General features: G+C 44.9%; 1 protein-coding gene across 2 annotated transcripts in view; it reads left to right on the top strand.

The window, feature by feature from the left end:
• LCP2 (lymphocyte cytosolic protein 2) overlaps window positions 1-19389 on the top strand; it is a 54391-nt gene that overhangs the window by 26752 nt on the left and 8250 nt on the right. Inside the window, exons 7-17 of one of the 2 annotated variants that reach the window (XM_049874297.1) lie at window positions 2405-2597; window positions 5105-5202; window positions 6501-6570; window positions 6675-6758; window positions 9934-9959; window positions 10053-10072; window positions 10161-10265; window positions 11991-12021; window positions 15324-15336; window positions 16112-16241; window positions 18626-18675. In XM_049874297.1, coding sequence (XP_049730254.1) covers window positions 2405-2597; window positions 5105-5202; window positions 6501-6570; window positions 6675-6758; window positions 9934-9959; window positions 10053-10072; window positions 10161-10265; window positions 11991-12021; window positions 15324-15336; window positions 16112-16241; window positions 18626-18675 — 820 coding nt within the window. Of the gene's footprint in view, window positions 1-2404; window positions 2598-5104; window positions 5203-6497; window positions 6571-6674; window positions 6759-9933; window positions 9960-10052; window positions 10073-10160; window positions 10266-11990; window positions 12022-15323; window positions 15337-16111; window positions 16242-18625; window positions 18676-19389 lie in introns of both variants that reach the window. The other variant, XM_049874296.1, reaches the window with a different exon arrangement.

Genomic DNA, 19389 nt, shown 5'->3' with positions numbered 1-19389 from the left:
CAACGGGACTGAGTTGGGCAGGTTGAGGGAAGGACAATGCCATTCTAGGACAGTGTCAGCAGTGGCTGGAGGGGGCTGCCTTTCTGTGACCTCAGTGCTGAGGTGACTGTCACATAGTTTCACTAGCGCTTGGCTGCTAACAGAAAGCTTGGCCGTTTGAATGTACCCAGCAGCTCTGGAGGGGGAAAAACATGGCGATCTGCTTCCGTAAAGATCACAGCCAAGAAAACCCCATGGAGCAGTTCTACTACGTTGCATGGAGTCACTACGAGTTGAAAACGACTCAAGGGCACACAACAACAACTCTCACGTTACAGGAATACCGTCAGAGCAGGACTAAGACTTTTTTGGAGTTCAGGAAAAGCTCAACCCTCACTTTGGCTTTCTAGTTTTTTTTTTTGTTTTCAATGGTCTTCAAATCAGAAATAAACACAGGAAGTTTTCAATTTAACAACTTAAAACCGGCTTTTCTTAAGCCGTCCCTGAAGGCTGTCAGGGTTTCTAGGCTATGATACATACCTTTCTCCGTCAAGATGCCACTTCTAGCTCCTTTCAACACTGCCCTTGACTGCCCAGAAGTCCCCTGCACTCCTTTATTTGCCCACTTAATTTTGGCATGAAAGTGATGAGTCACTCATTACTCGGAGGCTGATGGACCCACCTCTGCTTGGGAAGTCGTTACTGTGACTATCCACTTTCATAACCAGTTGCCATCAAGTCAATTCTGACCGTAAAGATGGTGTGACCCAGGGTGTCTGACCTCCTCTAACTTCGCCCAGGGGAAGGAGAATCAAGATCAACAGTCCAAGGCTGCTTCCTATGAGGCGGAGGCCAGACATACCTCCTGTCTCCAAACTTCACCAATTCTGATACCAGCTGTCTCTCCCATGGTACTCTCTACTTCTCTGCTGCATTCTATAATTCATTGCACTGGCCACACAGAACTCACAGACCATACTCACAGTTATGGGGTTTATTAGAGACGTAACAGGTTACAATCCAGGATCAGGAATGGCTCAGTATACAGTTCTTTGGTCAGGACAGCTTCTTGGCTGTGCCCATAGACAGGCCTCTCCCTGGCCCTTAAGCAGGCTTCTCCCTGGCCTTTGGCCTCAGTCCTGGGCCCCTTGGCTTCCGTAAAGCCAACTCTTCAGCTCCTCAGGCCTCTTGGGCCTCTAGGGCCAACTCAGCCTGTGCCCTGCCGGAGAAGTGTTATGAAGCTGTTTAGCTCCACCAATAAGTGCCCAGAGGCACCCTACTCCATCAGTAAGACTCAGCCCAAAGGCGCTCAGCTCTCTCACTCCATGGGTGTCAAGAGTAGAACGGTACTCTGTAGGGTTTTCAATGGTAGATTTTTCAGAAGTAGATCACCAGGCCTTTCTTCCAAGGTGCCTCAAGTTTACCCCCCAACCTTTCAGTTAGCAGCTAACGTGTTAACCATTTGTACCACCAGGAACTTCATCTACTTTCGTAGGCTGCTTCAAAGGCAGTCACTCAATACCTAGGGCTTTCTTCCTCTGAGACCCAAGAAGAAGCAGAACTAAAATAACATAAAAAATTAGAAACAGCGTCTTTTGCAAGAGAAGAGCTTCAACAACTCAGTGTCAGATACCATGAATAATAACTGTCATTTTTCAACTTTCAGAAAAAAGAATAGCACAGTCTCTGACCATCTCCTCTCAGACAACTTAATCTGCCTTCTAATTAGCAGACTTTAGTTATCTGGTTTCCCCCATTAGCATGACCTTCAAAGTCATGCTAGGTTATAATGAGAACATTTGGAGCACAGGCACACTAAAAACAGAGCTGACAATTAACCACTGTCACCACAAATGCTCCAGGCGTGTAGTCTGCTCTTCAGGATGCCTGGTGAAAAATGTGCTTACTCACCACAGAGCCATTCCCCCACCTGCTACGCCAGCGTTTTCCTTCTAGTCTCTCCTATTTTCTCTGCTGTACAAAAAAAATGTATAGAGGAAAAAGCACTTGCCTCAGAGGCTAATCAAAAGGTTGGAAGATTGAGTCTACCCAGGGGTGCCTCGGAAGAGGGGCCTGATCATCTAATTCTGAAAAATCAGCCATTGAAAACCCGAAGGAACACAGTTCTAGTCTGACACACATGGAGTTGCCATGAATTGGAATCTACTCAACAACAACTGTTTTTTGTTGGTTGGTTTTGTTTTGTTTTTTAATGGCTGAGAGACCTTGATGGAGATCCCAAGTCCATGACTTGCTGGTCCTGTGATATTGGGCTCCCTGGCCTCAGCTTCCCCATCTGTAAAATGGGAGTAGCCACTCTGGGGCTGCCTGCCCTCAAGAGTGTGCTGTTCTCAGAGAGAGTAGACGCAGGCACATGGTGTGCTGTGAAGTCTCTACAAACCGCATTGTCACTGTGTGTCAAAAGGAAGAAGATGACTATGAAAGTCCCATTGAGGATCAGGATGGGGAGGATGACGATGACTATGAGTCCCCCAATGAGGAGGAAGAGGCTCCGGTGGAAGACGACGCCGATTATGAGCCACCACCCTCCAACGATGAGGAAGCCCTGCAGAGTTCCATCCTGCCTGCCAAGCCTTTCCCCAACTCCATGTACATCGGTAAGCACCCAGTTCTTGATTTCTGTCCCTGGCAGCCTAGAACCAAGCTCCCCACTGCTGCAAGGCAGGCCATTGCCTAGCTTGCCCCCCTGCAGCAGAAGGCTTCGGGTGCTGATGCTTTGGGCCAGTGACTTCACCTTTCTGGGCCTCGGTTTCCTTATCTGTGACACAGGGATAATAATAGCATGGACCACGTAGACTTGCTGTGAGGATTGTTGATAAAGCAGACAAATCATGGCCTGTGGAGGCTGTTATCAGTATTAGATTGCCACTTAAGGGTATTCAGCTGTTATAACTTATTCTGCGAGTTACCTGGGTGCTCAAAAGTATTTTCTGTTCCTCCCCATCTTTTGGACAATTCATGGCTGGGTGGCACTACCACCCACAGACTGTTAGAATAAACATAAAAATGTTGAGGTGAGGTTTGACTGTAACTTAAGGAAAAAAAAATGTAAACAGTATCCAAAGATTTGTATTGTCTATCCATCCCTGGTAGCCCATTTCTCCCTCATTTATTCATTCAACAAAAATTATTGAACTCCTACTATGGGGCAGGAGTCCCTCAGTGGCTCAAATGATTAAGCACTCGGGTACAAATGGAAAGGTTGGCAATTCGAATCCACTCAGAGGCACCTTGGAATAAAAGCTTGCTGATCTGCTACTGAAAGAGCACAGTCATGAAACCCTATGGAGCACAGTTCTACCCTGAAGCACATGGGGTTGCCATGAGTTGGAACTGGCTTGATGGCAACTGGTATTTTTGGTGGTACCATAGGACAGGTGCCATCTAAGTACTGGGAAAGCATGAGGAAAGCAGACACAGCCCTTGCATTCTAGTAGTGGTGGTGCCAGAAAATAAACACATACACGCTTGAATAATAAATATCAGATAATGAACTGGAAAGTTGACGATCAATACCACACACACACACCAAAAAAAATTAATACCATCTAGCACCTCATGCTTGTGTCATGTTTTGCAATTTTAAAGCACTTTCACAAACACTATCTTAATATCTCATTTCGTGTTTTTAAGTACCCTGTGAGATAAGGACAATCATCAAGCCTATTTTATACGTAAGGAAATCGAGGTCCAGACAAGACATAGGTAACTGAGTTGTTGAGTACCTCATTTGTGCTATCATGAGGATACAGAGTGAACAAGACAGTCCTTGCCCTAAGGAACACATGCTCTCATGGATGAGGCAGCATCAAACAAACACATCACAGCAGTGTTTAATTAGATGGTGACATGCTCTCCAGAAGACAAGCTCAGGAGATGAAGCTGGAGGATATGCCTCATCTGGACTTGCTTCCCTGAGTATTTGATTTTTAAACTGAAATTTGAAGGGAAAGTAGGAGTTGGTTAAGTGAGGGTGATTGTGGGAAGGGAAGAACATTCTAAATGGGGGGATACAGCTGTGCAAAGGCCCTGAGGAGGAGCTGAGAGATGGCCAGTATGGATGAAGCAGCATGAGATTACAACACTGTGCTCTGTGGAGGAATGACCGCTTTGCATGGTTGTGGTTTGGGTGAGGCAGAGGGGCACCTAGGACACCAAAAGTAAGGAGCCACTCACCGCCTTGTCTCTCTGGCCTCTTAGTCCTGTCCTGGCCTTTCCCTGACACAGGGCTAGGGAATTGCCGGCCTGTTGACTTGGCCTAAGGTTACTTCTGAGGTGATCATAATAATGTGAGTTTCGATTCAAGGCAAGTCCAGGACCCAGTTAAGAGTGTGTGATTTGGTGACTGGAGTTGGTGCCCAGATCCCCTGCCCAGCTCCTCCTTTTAAGGGAAGAGATGATGAAAAGGGCGAGGAACGAGGGGAGAGGACAGCCCCGGGGGTATATGAGGCTGTGACTGTGTGCGTGCATGTGTATAGTCTCTGTGTCCACTGTGTGTCTGTGTGTGTGCACATGTGTGTCTCTGTGTATATGCATGTGTGTACATGTGTGTCCATGTGTATGTATGCACCTGTGTGTGCATGTGTGTCTGTGTGCACGTGTGTCTCTCTGTGTTAGAATGTCTGTACATGTGTACACGTATATATCTGTGTGTGTGTCTGTCTGTGCATGAGGAGGTATGTATATGCTTACTTCTTCACCATTTTGTTTGAAAACTCTCCCTCCTGGGACTGGTACAGCTAATAGAGTCCTTTTTTCACATTTTGGTCAGCAAAAACTCTAATAAATACTCATTTACAAGAGGTGAAGTGAAGATTACTGTGGGTATAAAGAGAATAAAATAAACTGGCTCAGGAACTCAGGTAGGCATGAGGCCAAGGATTCCCCATTCCTTGTAAGACCTAGGTTTGGGACACATTCCTACCACAGCTGGGGCTTGCATTGGCACTGGTGGAGGTCTGAGGGAAAGGGCCATGTGCCCCCAGTGACCGGATCCTCACAGAGCTGGGCACAGGATCTGTTCACAGAGAGCCTGTGAGCTTGGCCAACGCTCCCCTTGGTTTAGCATTTCTCCTTTCATTTTAGTATCCTTGCATTTCCACAGACAGGCCCGCCTCCGGGAAGGGCCCCCAGCAGCCTCCTGTGCCCCCTCAGAGACCAATGGCTGTTCTCCCTCCCCCACCAGCCAGCAGGAATCCTGTGGTAAGCCTGCCTTCTTCTAGGGTACTTTGTGTTCACTCCTTTTATTTCCTCTGCCAGAGAGAGAGAAAGAGAGAGGGAGGAAAAGAAGACACTAACATCTTTATCTAATTCTAATTCCGTAAGCAAAGATTATGTAGAGGCTGGGAAAATGCATAGTGAGGTACTCACAGGGGGTTTGGTGATTTTTACTCGTGTCGTGATCTTTTTTTAACCATGAACAATCTAAACTACTGGTATAATAACAAGCCCCCCTTCTAGTATTTGTTGTACGATTTAAGTAAAAACTGTAAAATAAACTCTAAGAAAATCGTATTAAGTAATTGGCATCTACTGGTATTGAGGGGTACCAAGCCTTCCTCTCTTCTGCAAAGACTTCCGCCACCTGCTGGCCAATGCCTGAAATGCCAGGCACAAATGCTTTCACACAGCAGGGGTTCCAAGGCCGTCAGCCCTGGGAAAAAAAAGTCAGCACATCTGCTTTCCTCTTTCTGGAAGCGTACAGTCCCAATCCTGTGAATCTAATTACATCCCAGAGGGGTTTAGTTGAAAAGTGTGGTCAGGGCGATGGGAGACGAGCTAAGGACATGATGGATGGAGAGGTGACACTGAGCTGGGACAGAATAAGTTAGTCATGGGGAAGAGCCAGGAGAAGGACATTCCTGGCAGAGGGAAACACAGTACAGAGATGCCAAAGAGGGTATTTCCTTGAGATTCTCTAGGAGCTGCGAGAAGGCCCTGTGGGTGGGAGTGCAGTGAGCAATGGAGGGAGAAGCACAAGAAGGGGTTGGGAGGGTAGACAGGGCCAGCTCACACAGGGCCTCACAGGCCTCGGTGAGTTCTGAATGTGACGGAGCTACTGGAAGTTGAACAGGGGAGTGACGTGCTCACCCGGCTGTCGCGCAGAAAATACCCCGGTTGAGAGAGTAGAAACAATGAGGTCAGATGGGAGGCTACTGCAGCAACTCGGGTGAGACGTGGAGATGTATGATTGCGGGGGTGCCCCTGGGTGGTACAATGGTCAACGTGCTCGGCTGTTGACCAAGAGGTGCCTCAGAAGAAAGACCTGGCAATCTACTTCTGAAAAATCAGCCATTGAAAACCCTGTGGAGCACAGTTCTACTCTGACACACATGGGTTCATCGTGAGTCAGAATCGACTTGACAGCAACTGGACGGTTGTAGGTGGAACATGGGGATGGAGAAAAATGAGCAGAGCCAGATATATTTGGGGAGATAAAGCCAACAGGACTTGCTGAGGTGCTGGAATTGCTTCCTGACATTTGGATCTTTTTTAAGCAGCCACTACTCCCACCCCAGCCTAACCAGGAAGATCCTAGTAGAAGCAGAAACCCTAAAACACCCCAAAAACGTAAGTATGAGGTCTGCCTTCTCTTGCCCACCAGGTACCCACACCGCCACCCCCAGCCAAATGCTTTCTTCTTTTTCATTGAGCTCTGTTTTCTTCCCTTCCAGTCCCTGCTCCTTCCATTGACAGAAGCAAGAAACCTCCCCTAGATCGGTCCTTAGCTCCATTTGAGAGAGAGCCCTTCACACTAGGTTGGTATAATTCATATTTAATGAGCTCAGTCTTCTTATTTGTAAAACGGGTGTTGTGTAAGAAGGAAATGTTTTATGAAATGCTGAAGTATTATGCAAATATCACGGCTGTGTTTCTATGTATGGGCAGAGTTGACAAAACAGTGGGTAAACTACAGTCCTTGTCCCCCAGAGTTTGCACAAAATATTCTTGGATGCTAGCTACCCTCACATGGAGCTATTCTCAATTTAATTCTAAATCTTAACTACCATTTATTGAGCATCTATTATGACATTATTTCTATTCCTCACACCAACTCAACCAAAAAACAGTTGCTGTCCAGTTGATTCTGACTCATGGCAACCCCATGTGCTTCAGAGTAGAACTACACTCCATAGGGTTTTCAATGGCTGTGACCTTTTGGAAGCAGATCGCCAGATCTTTCTTTTGAGGAGAACCACCCAATATTTTGGTTAGCAGCTGAGCACTTGACCATTTGGGTTAGGGACTCCTAACCCAACAAAAACTCACTGCAGTTGAGTCAATTTCGACTCATAGTGACCCTGTAGGACAGAGCAGAACTGCTCCATAGGGCTTCCAAGGCTATACTCTTTACAGAAGCAGACTGCCACATCTTTCTTCTGTGGAGCAGCTGGTGGGTTCGAACTGCCGACCTTTTGATTAACATCTGAGAGCTTAACCACTGCGCCACCATGGCTCCTTGACCCAACAAAGAGGGTGTATTATTATCCCTACTTTGCAGTTGATAAAACTGAGCCTAAGAAAGCTTGAATAAATTGCCCAAATTTACACGAGTTCAGAGCCAGGATTTCAAGCCAGGTCTTTCTGACTTCAAAATGGGTGCTCCTTTCTACATCATGCCGCAGTTGGCAACTCCAGATTTTCACTTGCTATGAACTAGGGAGGTTTAGGGAAAGAGTCCCCAACCTGAAGGGGTAAGGAGACCAGAGTCCCAGCCCCAACCCAGCCCGTCTTAGCTACATGCTGAGCAAAGAATTTAGCCTTTTTGTGGCCTCAGTCTCCTCATTCCTCTGTGAAATGACTTTCAGGCCTTAGACTTGAGATTACTGTTTGCTGCTGCTGCCCTGATTGCATCCAAGCTCTGCTGAGTCATGGAAAGCTGTTCTGGTATTTTAGTTTTGACTTGTCCTCTGCAGAAAGCTGCATAAGTTGAGCGAAAAGGAAGGCAGAGAGATTTGACTTTAGACTATAACCCTGCTCACTGCATGAGTCAAGGCATCAGAAAAGTGAAATACTGATGTCCCATCTTTCAGATTCAGCTCTGCATGCAGAAGTTACTCTTTTAAAAAGATTCTTCTTCTTCTTTGGCCTCTCCCCCTCCCCCTCTCCTTCTCCTCCTCCTTCTCCTTCTTCTCCTCCTCTTTCTCCTTCTTCTCCTCCTCTTTCTCCTTCTTCTCCTCCTCCTTCTCCTTCTTCTCTTCCTCCCTTTCCTTCTTCTTCTTCTCTTCCTCCTTCTTCTCTTTCTCCACCTCCTCCTCCTTCTCCTCCTCCTCCCCCTTCTCCTCCCTCTTCCTCTTCTTTTTTTTTAAGACATCCTTTCCTGATAATACCAGCTCTACCCTTGAATAACTCCCTTTTCCATGATGTTTTGGGTATACTAACCTCTTCTTACAATGCTTAGCCTCTAAGCATAAGGCTCCTAACATTCCCGGAGAATATGCATAAATCAGTAGATATTTTTAAAGCAAATCTATTCAGGTCTAAGGATATAAATCTCAGTTTTGGGGGTAACCCACTAAAGTGGGAGGTTCCACCCAAATAAAAACAAATAATAATAAATATCTTTTATACCTTCAAAACTCTCTCCTACTAGACAGTGAGCCCTTCACAGTGGGACGAAATTCTTAGCACCTATCATAAGGCTGACATGTACTCCCTCCTTAAGGAATAAATCATGTCATAAAAGTGCATCTCCAGGCCCATCCTATCACCACTCACCTTAGGATGTTAACAATACCTAGGAGTGGGAGGGAAGGAAGGAAAGGAGCTAACAGCCATCTACTGTCCACCTGTCATGTCCCCGACCCTGCATATATGCTGACATGTGATCCTAACAGCAAGCTTAGGCAGTTTTAACCTGTAATCCCATTTTACAGATGAGGAAACTGAAACTCAAAATAACTTTAAATAAGTTGCTTAAGGTCACATAAGATTTGCTTCTAGACCTGGCTGAATCCAGTTAGTAATACTTTTATCACATTAAAGACAACAGTCGTGTTTACTCTAGGGGACTTCAGACAGAAGAAAAAATAAATTGCTTTGAATAGTCTTGCAATGCAGAGTTCTCAGGTTCACCCGGCATTTCTCAGGCAGCCTGCATGTCATCTATTCCAGGAGAAAAGGAAAATAAACAAACAAATAAAAAAAACACAACCAACAATAATAACAACCAAAAACAATTTGCAGCATACCAGGAGAATCGCCGGAGCCCCTGGGTAGTGCAAACAGTTAATATGCTTGGCTGCTAACCAAAAGATTAGAAGTTCGAGTCAACCCAGAGGTGCCTTGGAAGAAGGGCCTGCCAATCTATTTCTCAAAAATCAGCCATTAAAACCCCCAAGGAGCACAGTTCTACTCTGACACCCATGGGGGTTGCCATGAGTCAGGGCCTCCTTGACAACAACTAGTAGGAAAATTTCCTGACATCTTCTGCTCCAAGTTAAAAGTTCTTCCAGAAATATTTGTGAAGAAACTAACTGGACTACTTTATCTGATATCAAGTATACCACAGGATTGGAGGAAAATTAACCCCTCCATGGCAAACTGGGTTTATTTCAGATAGGAAAATAAACTTAGGCAGTACAAAGAACACTTTGACCAATAAAAGAGATGTAAAAGCCCAGAAGACATTAAGCCTTTTTGTATCATCAGTTATAAAAAATAAAATGTTGAAAAGTAGCACAGAACCCACAATACTGTTTGTATGTATGCAAAGCTGTGTGACCTTGGGCAAGTCAATTAATTTTTCTGAGCCTGTAAAATTCGGGGCCCTGTAAGAGAACCTACCACGTTGAAAGTCATGATTCTGCAATGCTTAAACCCAATCAGCCTACTAAAGGATTTGGAAACTCATGGTTTTAGCAAACTATGTTTTTAAACCTCATGTTTAGTGAGTCCTGGATTCAAGGTCCGTCTGTTTCTTGTTATTTACAGGAAAGAAACCAGCATTTTCTGACAAGGTAAGCTGTGTCCTTTTTTTTTTTTTTTTTTTTTGCGTCTTGTACTTGTTCTTTGAAAAGTGCTTCTCACACGTCTTCCTTGCTGTTTTACAGCCCTCGGTTCCGGCAGGCAGGTAAGACGCCCCGTTGCGTCTGCATGAAGGCACATGGTACACCCCACAGCACACTGTGCTCCTCACAGTCTTTCTCTGAACTATGCAGGCCTCTCGGGGAGCATTCACCCAAGATACAAAGGCCTCCTTTACCACCAGCCACCGAAAGACATGAAAGAAGCGCCCTGCCGGTGAAGAAGCCACCTGTGCCAAAGTAACTGTCTTCTGTTGCTTGAGCTTGTCATTCAGACGAGTGGATGCTACACACAACCCGCCCAGTGTTGGCGCTGCACTGGAGACTGAGCATCACGGGCGTTTTCGGGCAGGGGAGTGGACTCCTTTTACTGTCGTGGGTTGGAAATGTTCAGGCTGCTCAAGTTAGATATAAAGTACCCCGGTCTCTTTGGAAAAAATGAGAATCTACCAGAGAAATGAACAGAGAGTTGCCTGATCAGAAGTAGGAGGATCACTGCTGCTTGTAGAAAGCTTGTTCTCAGACAGACATTGGGTTGAGTTTTCTTACCTTTTTATAGCAAAATCTTCACCAAGCATAGGAACCATACCTATCATTTTTATTTTTAATACAGGTGGCAGAGAGGAAATGACTGGGGGGAGGTTTTGAGGTCACTGTAAATGGCTTCCTTACTGCTCAACTACATTTTCTAATCGCAGAATACTGAGGTCTGCACTAATATTTCTAACTTTACTGTGAAGTTTTTTGGGACCTATTTACCAAATGGCATAAATATATCTGGGGTCAGGCCCAACCTCACTACTTGTTAAGCATATTTCTAAGGCTTCTATTAATTTCATCTGTGAAATGGGGATTCCTAACTACCATCATTGTTTGGTTTGGAGGATTGGCCAGGGCTGTTGTTAGCTGCCTTCAAGTTGGCTCCAACTCATGGTAACCTTATGTATAACAGAACAATATGTTGCCAGTCCTCCACCATCTTCATCATCTTTAATATGTTTGAGCCTATTGTTGAGTCTATTGTGTCAGTCCATCTCATTGAGGGTTTTCCTCATTTTTGCTGACCCTCCACTTTACCAAACATGATGTCCTTCACTAGCCCTTGGTCTTTCTTAATGATGTGTCTAAAGTAAGTGAGTCAAAATCTCACCATCCTGGCTTCTAAGGAGCATTCTGGGACCAGGGCTAGGGTGTGCCACAAAACTCAGTAATCAAGTTAAATAATATTTCAATGCAATATTTCAAAAAAAATCAAGATGAGTACAAAAAGAAAGCTTAATGAGCAAAGTGTCAAAGGATTAAATAAAGACAGGATGAGATGGTGGCATGTGAAGCATCTGACACATAGTAGGTGTTCAACAAACTTCCCTCCTCTTTCCCTGTCTCCTTGAGGAGAACACAGTGTGGGCCCGGCATTACAGAAGCCTGGGCAATTTAAGGTGGCCGTCAACGGGTCTGTGTGACTAGCCTGTTCCTCTGGGTCCACTGCACTGAACCGTTTTGGAAAAGTCCCAAACCAGCAACATTTCCCAACTGTCTTCCCTTTACATGGAGGGTGAGCCCTGAAAAATAGCTGTTTTAAAACATCAGCAAAAGAGGGTATTGCCTAAAATGTTTTCATTTTCATTGAGAAACATCTACTCAGTGAAATTTAATAGCTAAGAGTTAGTTTGCTGACTAAACCTTTTTTTTTGGTATACATATATTAATTATCTGCTGCAGTAGCTAAACAGAATAAACGTTTGCCTAGCTCAGCTCTCAGCTGCAACAGAACATTGAGTAACCAAACCTCCCTTCCACTCCCTCACCACTGCCGTTCTGCCAGGGGTTTTGCTTACAGTCTTACTAAGGCTCAGTGGGCTTGCTTTCTCATTATTAAATTAGAGTGAAATTACCTATAGTCTAAGGATAGCTCTTGCAAGCTCCTTATGCTCTGTTCTTTTTCTTTGCCCTGATTCTTTTCAGGCATGGATGGGGACCAGACAGAAGAGAGAATGTGAGTACGGACTGTGTGGCAAACGCTTTGCATAGGGAAAACCAGCCTTGACTTTGTGGGGGGTTAGAGCTGCATCTGTCTTGGCCATTATTGAATTCCTGGCCTGCACACAGTAGGATTTTGAATAGTTGGTGCCCCAGCTTTCTCTCGTGGCAACCAGGCTGTACTGCTTATCTCCTGTCTCTCAGAGAGCTCCCAGGATGGCTGGGTTAACTGCAGCCCCATTTAAAAAAAAAAAAAATGTCGTCAAGTTGACTCTGACTCATGGAGACTCCATATATGTCAGAGTAGAACAGTGTTCCCTAGAGTTTTCAATGGCTGATGTTTTGGAAATGGATTGCCAGGCCTTTCTTCTGAGTTGCCTCTGGGTGGACTCAAACCTCCAACCTTTCTGTTAGCAGCTAAGCATGCTAACCATGTGTACCGTGCAGGGACTCCTGCAGCCCCATTACCAGGTGGTAAATAGCGCGATGAGGGAAACAGGGTAGAAGGAAGGATAAAGTGGCCTCAAGCCAAAGTTTCTATGGGCCCTGATTTCCCTTCTACTATCTCCATGACCTGAAAAAGAGAGGAAATAGCATCATTGAGTGCCTGCTATGTGCAAGTTGCCATGCTCGCTACTTTAGGGGGACTAACTGTTCAGCCTGCCTGGGACTTACCCAGCTTTAGCACTGATAGTCCCATGGCTTGGAAACCTTCTCAGTCCCAGGCTAACTAGGATGGCTGGTCATCATAGCTTTATATGAGTTTTGCACTTACTGATCCTATGAGGAATCATCCTTTCCCTTTTACTGAGAGGAAATTGAGGCTCAGAGGAGTAAGAAACTCATTCCAACTTGCACAGCTAGTAAATAGCCAAGATCTGAATCCAGGCCTGTCTGATTTCTTCTACACTAAGTGTTCTGAGGAGTCCCTAGGTAGTGAGTGCAAATGGTTAACACACTCAGCTGCAAACTGAAAGGTTAACAGTTCGAATCCACCCAGAGGTGCCTCAGGAGGAAGGCCAGGCAATCTACTTCCAAAAAATGAGCCAATGAAAACCCTGTGGAGTACAGTTCTTTTCTCACCCACACGGGATCGCTGTGAGTTGGAATCAACTCAACGGCAACTGGCTGAATCCTCCAAAGGCCATCAAACCCTGTTCAAGTGCTCAGCCCACAAGTGCCTACTGGGTCATTAGCTCTGTGCTACCTGCTGTGCTCATTCAGATGAAGTGCTGAGATATAATGGAGACAGGTGAACCCAAGTCATACATGCAAAGCAGCGTACAATCTCAGAATGATTGGTAGAGGCTAAGGGAAGGTAATCCCTGTGGGTCAAGGAGCCAGGGAGTAAGATTAGGGATGGTCATTGAATGATGGGAGGACACAGAATAGAGTCACTCTAAGAGAAAGCCCAAGCACGTTCCAGCCTCAGAATGGCCTGAGCAAAGGCAGGTGGGTAGCAATGCCCATGGAATCTGCAGGGCAGTGATGACACAGAGGAGGTAAGGTTGAACTGCAAGGGTAATCCCATGTTCTTGAGGTCCCCAATCCCTGGAAGAATTGATGTTACTTGTCACAAGGAGCAGGGCGTCATATATCCTTGATCAGAAAGGGTATGGTTGCAGCAGTGTTGAACTATGTCCTTGAGATGAGTTCATGAGCCCATGTGCATTTATACAGCCCTTTGCTGGACTCACAGTTAACCAGCTGAGATTAGTGGTTGTGGCTGTGATCCTTCTTGCCTTACGTCTCAATGCACTGATGAGACCTAACTTCTGTTGAGCACTTACCATGTACCATGGACATATATCCACTCATTTAATCCTCATCACAGTACTTTAAGGAAGGTGCTATGTTATCACCACTGAGCCAACCTAACAAAATAAGTCCAAGCTGGCAATTTTGTCTTACTAGTCAATGCACTGGTGGCGGAGCGATTAAGAACATGGCTGCTAACCAAAAGGTCGGCAGTTTGAATGCACCAGTAGTTCCTTGGAAACTCTATGGGGCTATTCTACTCTATACTATAGGGTCTCTATGAGTAGGAATCAACAGGTTTGGGGTTTTTTTTAGTCAATGGCAAAATCGTTTTGTCTCTCTGAACCTCATTCCTTTTCTTGTGATTGTTGTTAGTTGCTGTTGAGTCTGTTCCAACTCACGCCAACCTCATGTGCGTCAGATTAGAACTGTGCTACATAGGGTTTTCAAGGCTGGGAACTTGCGGAAGCAGAATACTAGGCCTGTCTTCTGAGGCATCTCTGGGTGGGTTGGAACCACCAACCTTTCAGATAGTAGTTGAGCTCTTAACTGTTTGCACCACCAAACCTCATTCCTTATTCTAAGAGTAGGGAAAATAACACCTCCTCTGCCTATTTTTCAAGGTTTCTGTGAACATAATAAGCTCAGGAATGTAGACACCCTTGGTAAGCCACAGTATAAAGAAATAAAATGATATTGCTTTTAGGAAGAGTGACCACTGCAAAGCAGAGACAAAAAGAAGCCTGAGCTTTGTTTGCGTCAGACAGATTTGAGGGCGAATCCATGTTGGCAAGTCAGAAATCCTTGCTGAGCTTCATATCTCCATCTGTGAAATGGGGATATTAAGTCCTTGTGGGTTGTTAGGAGAATCAAATGAAATACTGTATGAATTTTTCAGGCATAGAGTAGATATTATGTCCCATTATATATCTTTGGGCATTATTATTGTTGTTAGCTGCCATCAAGTCAGCCCCCAACTCATGGTGACCCCAAGCACAACAGAATGAAATGCTGCCAGGTCCTGCACCATCCCTGTGATTGGTTGCAGATTGAACTGTTGTGATCCATAGGATTTTCATTGGCCTAGTTTCAGAAGTAGATTGCCAGGCCTTTCTTCTTAGTCTGCCTCAGTCCTGGAAGTCCACTGAAACCTGTTCAGCATCATAGCAAATGCAATCCTTCACTGACAGATGGGTAGTGGCTGAGCATTAGGCCCGTTGGCCAGGAATCGAACCTGGGTCTCCCCCATGAAAGATGAGAATTCTACCACTGAACTACCACTGCCCCCTTTAGGAACTTTTAAGCACCTCAAAATCTATTTTATGCATTTATGAGGCGAGGCTTAGATAGGCATGTCCTTAGATGATCGTTTATATTAAGAACATTTAAGCCATTTAACAAGCCCTACTGTTCTCCATAATATATTTATTATGGAAAGGCATATGCTAAAGAAAAAACAGATAAACTTATATAATTAAAGAACACAGTTCTCCTTTTGGAATTGTGTTTTGATAATAGATTAATTCTTTTTTTTCTCTCTCTCTCTCTGCCTTTTACCAGGATGAAGACGATGGTATGTTCCAAAAAAGCCTTCTTATGACTTATAACTCATTTCTTCACTTTTCTGCTCAGGCATTCAGATGGAGTTATTTAGTACAGGAACTTCATAGACTCAATTATAATTGTTAAATTAATATTAAGGAGGCACACACTAGTTGGTATACTTAATAACTATAATAAAATGGAATTATTTGGTTGGATTACCAAAGACAACTATTAGCCTCATCTGTAATAATACAGATTATTTAATTGTACCACAAAATTAAAAATTGCATGTATGGTTTGATAGGACATTTTTAATATTTCTGCCCTCTAACATGTGTGGGAAAAGAACCACAAACTGCAGATCAATGAGATCACATAGAATTTTGGCTTTCATAAATCAGAACAAGACAAAGCAAAACGGAACTTGTGAGTCATGTCTAAAACGCAAAATGTCTCTGGGCAACAATTTTCCGCTGAGTTAGCATTTCAGAAATTCTAAAAATAAGATAAATATGTCGACTCGACGGCATTGGGTTGGGTATTGGGATGTATTATACAGAATAATATAGAATGGCAGTATTTTTTAATGCATTCTAAGGTGGTAAATTACCGAGAAAAATTTGGGGGGCTGGGGTTCTAGCCAACTGTTTTCTAGCTACATCTGGTCTTTTACATTTTACTGTTCCCTTTAGATTAATGATTTCTAACTGGGGTCCCTTGGGGAGCAGTTCTGGAATGTTGCTTGGTGACACTTGGGATTGTGGATCCTGTCAGCCTCCTGAATTTTTTTCTCCTCCCCACAGTACTTCAAAGACCTCTGCCCCAGCCAGCACTTCCCGCCATGAGTTTCAATACTTTTCCTGCAAGATCCACCAAGCTGACCCCCAAGCATTCCCTCCCATCGCCTCACATGCCTGGAACATTCTCAGAAAGGTTTGTGGCAATGTCATTAAATTCTAACTTAATAACATCTGTTGGGTCCACCCTACACTAAGGTAATGCCTGGTTGGTTGAGGAAGAAAGAACTGAGCCAGTGGGTAGTACACTAAGAACATTTTGCATCTTAAGAAATAAAACCAAGCTGAGCACTAAGAACATGTGGTAACCCACTGCTGTCCCCAACCTCTGTGCTTGGGGTAGGGGGTATACAGAGTTGACTGCCCCCGTGATTACCCCGGTCAGAATGGACCCTTTCAAGAGAAATGGGGAATGTTTTCACTTAGTGAGTTAAACAAACAAACAAAACAAATGACCCTAAAGAAGCCCAGTTAAGGAGAGCACTTAGAATTCACCCTGCATCTTGGACTGGGAGACTGAGAAAATATGCCTAAACCATAGGCAAACCCATGGCCGCTGAGTCGATTCTGACTTATGGGGAACCCATGTGTTACAGAGTAGAACTGCTCCATAGCGTTTTCTGGGCTGTAGTCTTTACAAAGCAGACCACCAGGACTCTCTTTTGTTGTGCTGCTGGGTGAGTTTCAAACACCAACCTTTTGGTTAGTAGCCCAAACCTTTTGCGCCACCCAGGGAGAAAATACGCCTAGTACTTGGCAGTTACTAAGCATTCATTGTGCAGGCTCTGTCTCCTAGCAGGTCTGTTTTCTCAATAGAAGTGGCATTTCTCAGGGCTCACAGTAAAGCTGTCCAGAGGCAGAGAAATGAGCAGGAGAAAGGCTCACTCAGGACCGCCTCCTGGTGTCTCCACAGCCTCCAGCCTCTGGGCTTACCCTCTCCTTTACTATTCAAAGGGAGACCCCAAGTCCCACCCTACATCTTGTCGAAAACTCAACTACCAGCAACTCTCCCTCCACCTCTGCCAAAAACATCTAAGAGAATTCTCAGAATCTTGCACTTCTCCTAGGTGCCTCTTGCTCTGATTTTCTGCTGCTTCTCATTCTTCCATCTTTGGGCTGTTTCTCTCCTTCTACCATGTCTATCATTTTCTCACGCTCCTTCATCCCACACTGGGCCCTGCCCCTAACCTTCAGACTCAAAAAATACCATTCATCCAAGGTTGCTTCACAGAGCAGACTTATACTGAAAAAAAAAAATACTGAAGGCTTGGGAAAATGGGTGGGGATGTGACTGCTCGGCGTGGAGCTAACAGCTTGATGGCAGCTAACAACAACAACGACAACGAAGGAGCCCCGGTAGTGCAATGGTTCAGTGAGTGGCTGCTAGCTGAAAGGTCGGTGGTTTGGACCCAACAGCCGTTATGTGGGAGAACGATGTGGCAGTTAGCTTCTATAAAGATTACAGCCCTGAAGACCTTATGGGGCAGTTCTACGCTGTCTTATAGGGTCGCTACGAGTTGGAATCAACTCAACAGCAATGGGTTTGGTTTGTTTGATTTACTAACCAAAAGGTTGGTGGCTCGAAGCCACCCAACAGCTCTGTAGCAGAACGACCTGGTGATCTGCTTCCATAAAGGTTATAGCCTAGAAAATTCTATGGGGCAGTTCTGCTCTGACATATGCATTCACCGTGAGTCGGGATCAACTCAACAGCACCTAACAACAGCAACCCATGCCCTCCCTCCTCCAACCCAGCCCCTGCAAGTACTGTTACTCTCTGACACAGTGACATCCAGCCCTCTCTTTGTTTCTTCCCCACCCTAGCCTCTCCTTGCAGACCATCAGGCCCTAAGAATACCCTACTCACAAACAACATGCCCATTAATGTGCTTTCCTACCACTTAGAGAGGAGTCCTCTCTCCCCAGAGGACTTCTACCATTCTCCAAACTCAAAGGCTTCATTCAAACTGCAGCCAGCTTTTTAAAATAATTCTTAGAATCACACAAGTTCTGTTGTGGTTTCTTCCTTTTTTTTTTTTTTTTTGACTTATGAAGCTTGTTAGACTTTGGGAGGTCCATCTTGGGACAAATCTGTCTTAGAATAAGTACAGCTAGAATACTTCTTAAGAGGGAGGATGGCAAGACTTCATCTTATATACTTTGGAAAAGTTACCGGGAGGGACCAGTCCCTGGGAAAAGACATCATCCTAGGTAAAGTAGAGGGTCAGTGAAAAAGAGGGAGACCCTCAATGAGATGGATTGACCCATTGGTTGCAACAATGGGTTCAAACATAACAATGGTTGTGAGGGTGGCGCAGGACCAGGCAGTGTTTCATTCTGTTGTACATAGGGTCACTGTGAGCCAGAACTGACTGGACGGCACCTAATAACAACAGTCTTGAGATAGTAGTGAAATGTGTATAAGTTCCTTCCCTTCCGGGAATTGGAAGAATCCAGCTTCCCCAACTGGCTCCCTCACCCCAACCCAACTTAAAATCTGTCCTTTTTCTGTCTCCGCAGTAACAGTAATTTCCCACAGAGTGCCTCGCTGCCACCATACTTCTCTCAAGGTTTGTACTCCGGTTACCTACTCCTCCCAACATACCTTTGTGACTAGATTCTTAGCCTGTCCCAAAGCCTTTGACAAAGGTTTTGTTGTTTCCTAAAAGCATGGGACTTCCTCATTCAACACTTGATTCAGTGCCTGCAGTGTGCCAAGGGCTGCTAGAATGATAGCAACTACATAAAACACCACACGCACACACACACACTCATACACACACACACACACACACTTCACCAGGAGTCAACCCACATAGAGCCTTTTCTCCCCTGTTTTCCTACAGGGCTCAGGATAGTTGTGCTTGGCTATATGAAATACTACATTAATCAAAATTAACTTCTTTCCCCCAAGACTGCCAGGACACCTGGTCCTCAGTCTTCTTCACTGTTGCTCCACCATCAGATGGGGAAAAGATTGTGTTGTGTATTGTCCAGAAACCAGTCATAATTTCCTCAAGGATCTAGAAATTAAGGGTGGTAGGTGACTGCAATGAAAAGTATATGTGCTTGAATTATGCTGAGGAAATAAGCCAATCACAAAAGACCGGGTATTGTATGACCTCACGAATGTAGAAAGACAAGAAAAGGTAAATGTACAGAAACCAAAGTTTATTAGTGGTTACTAGGGGTGAGAGAAAGAGAGAGGGAAAAGGAGGGGTTACCGCTGATGGAAAAATCTTATTAAGGGTAGGGTTGCACAGCCAATTATTGTAATTGCTGTC

This window comes from Elephas maximus, chromosome 2 (assembly GCF_024166365.1).
Source record: "Elephas maximus indicus isolate mEleMax1 chromosome 2, mEleMax1 primary haplotype, whole genome shotgun sequence".
Classification (NCBI taxonomy): Eukaryota; Metazoa; Chordata; class Mammalia; order Proboscidea; family Elephantidae; genus Elephas; species Elephas maximus.
The sequence above is the reverse complement of the archived record's forward strand: the minus strand, read 5'-3'. Positions and strand labels throughout refer to the sequence as shown.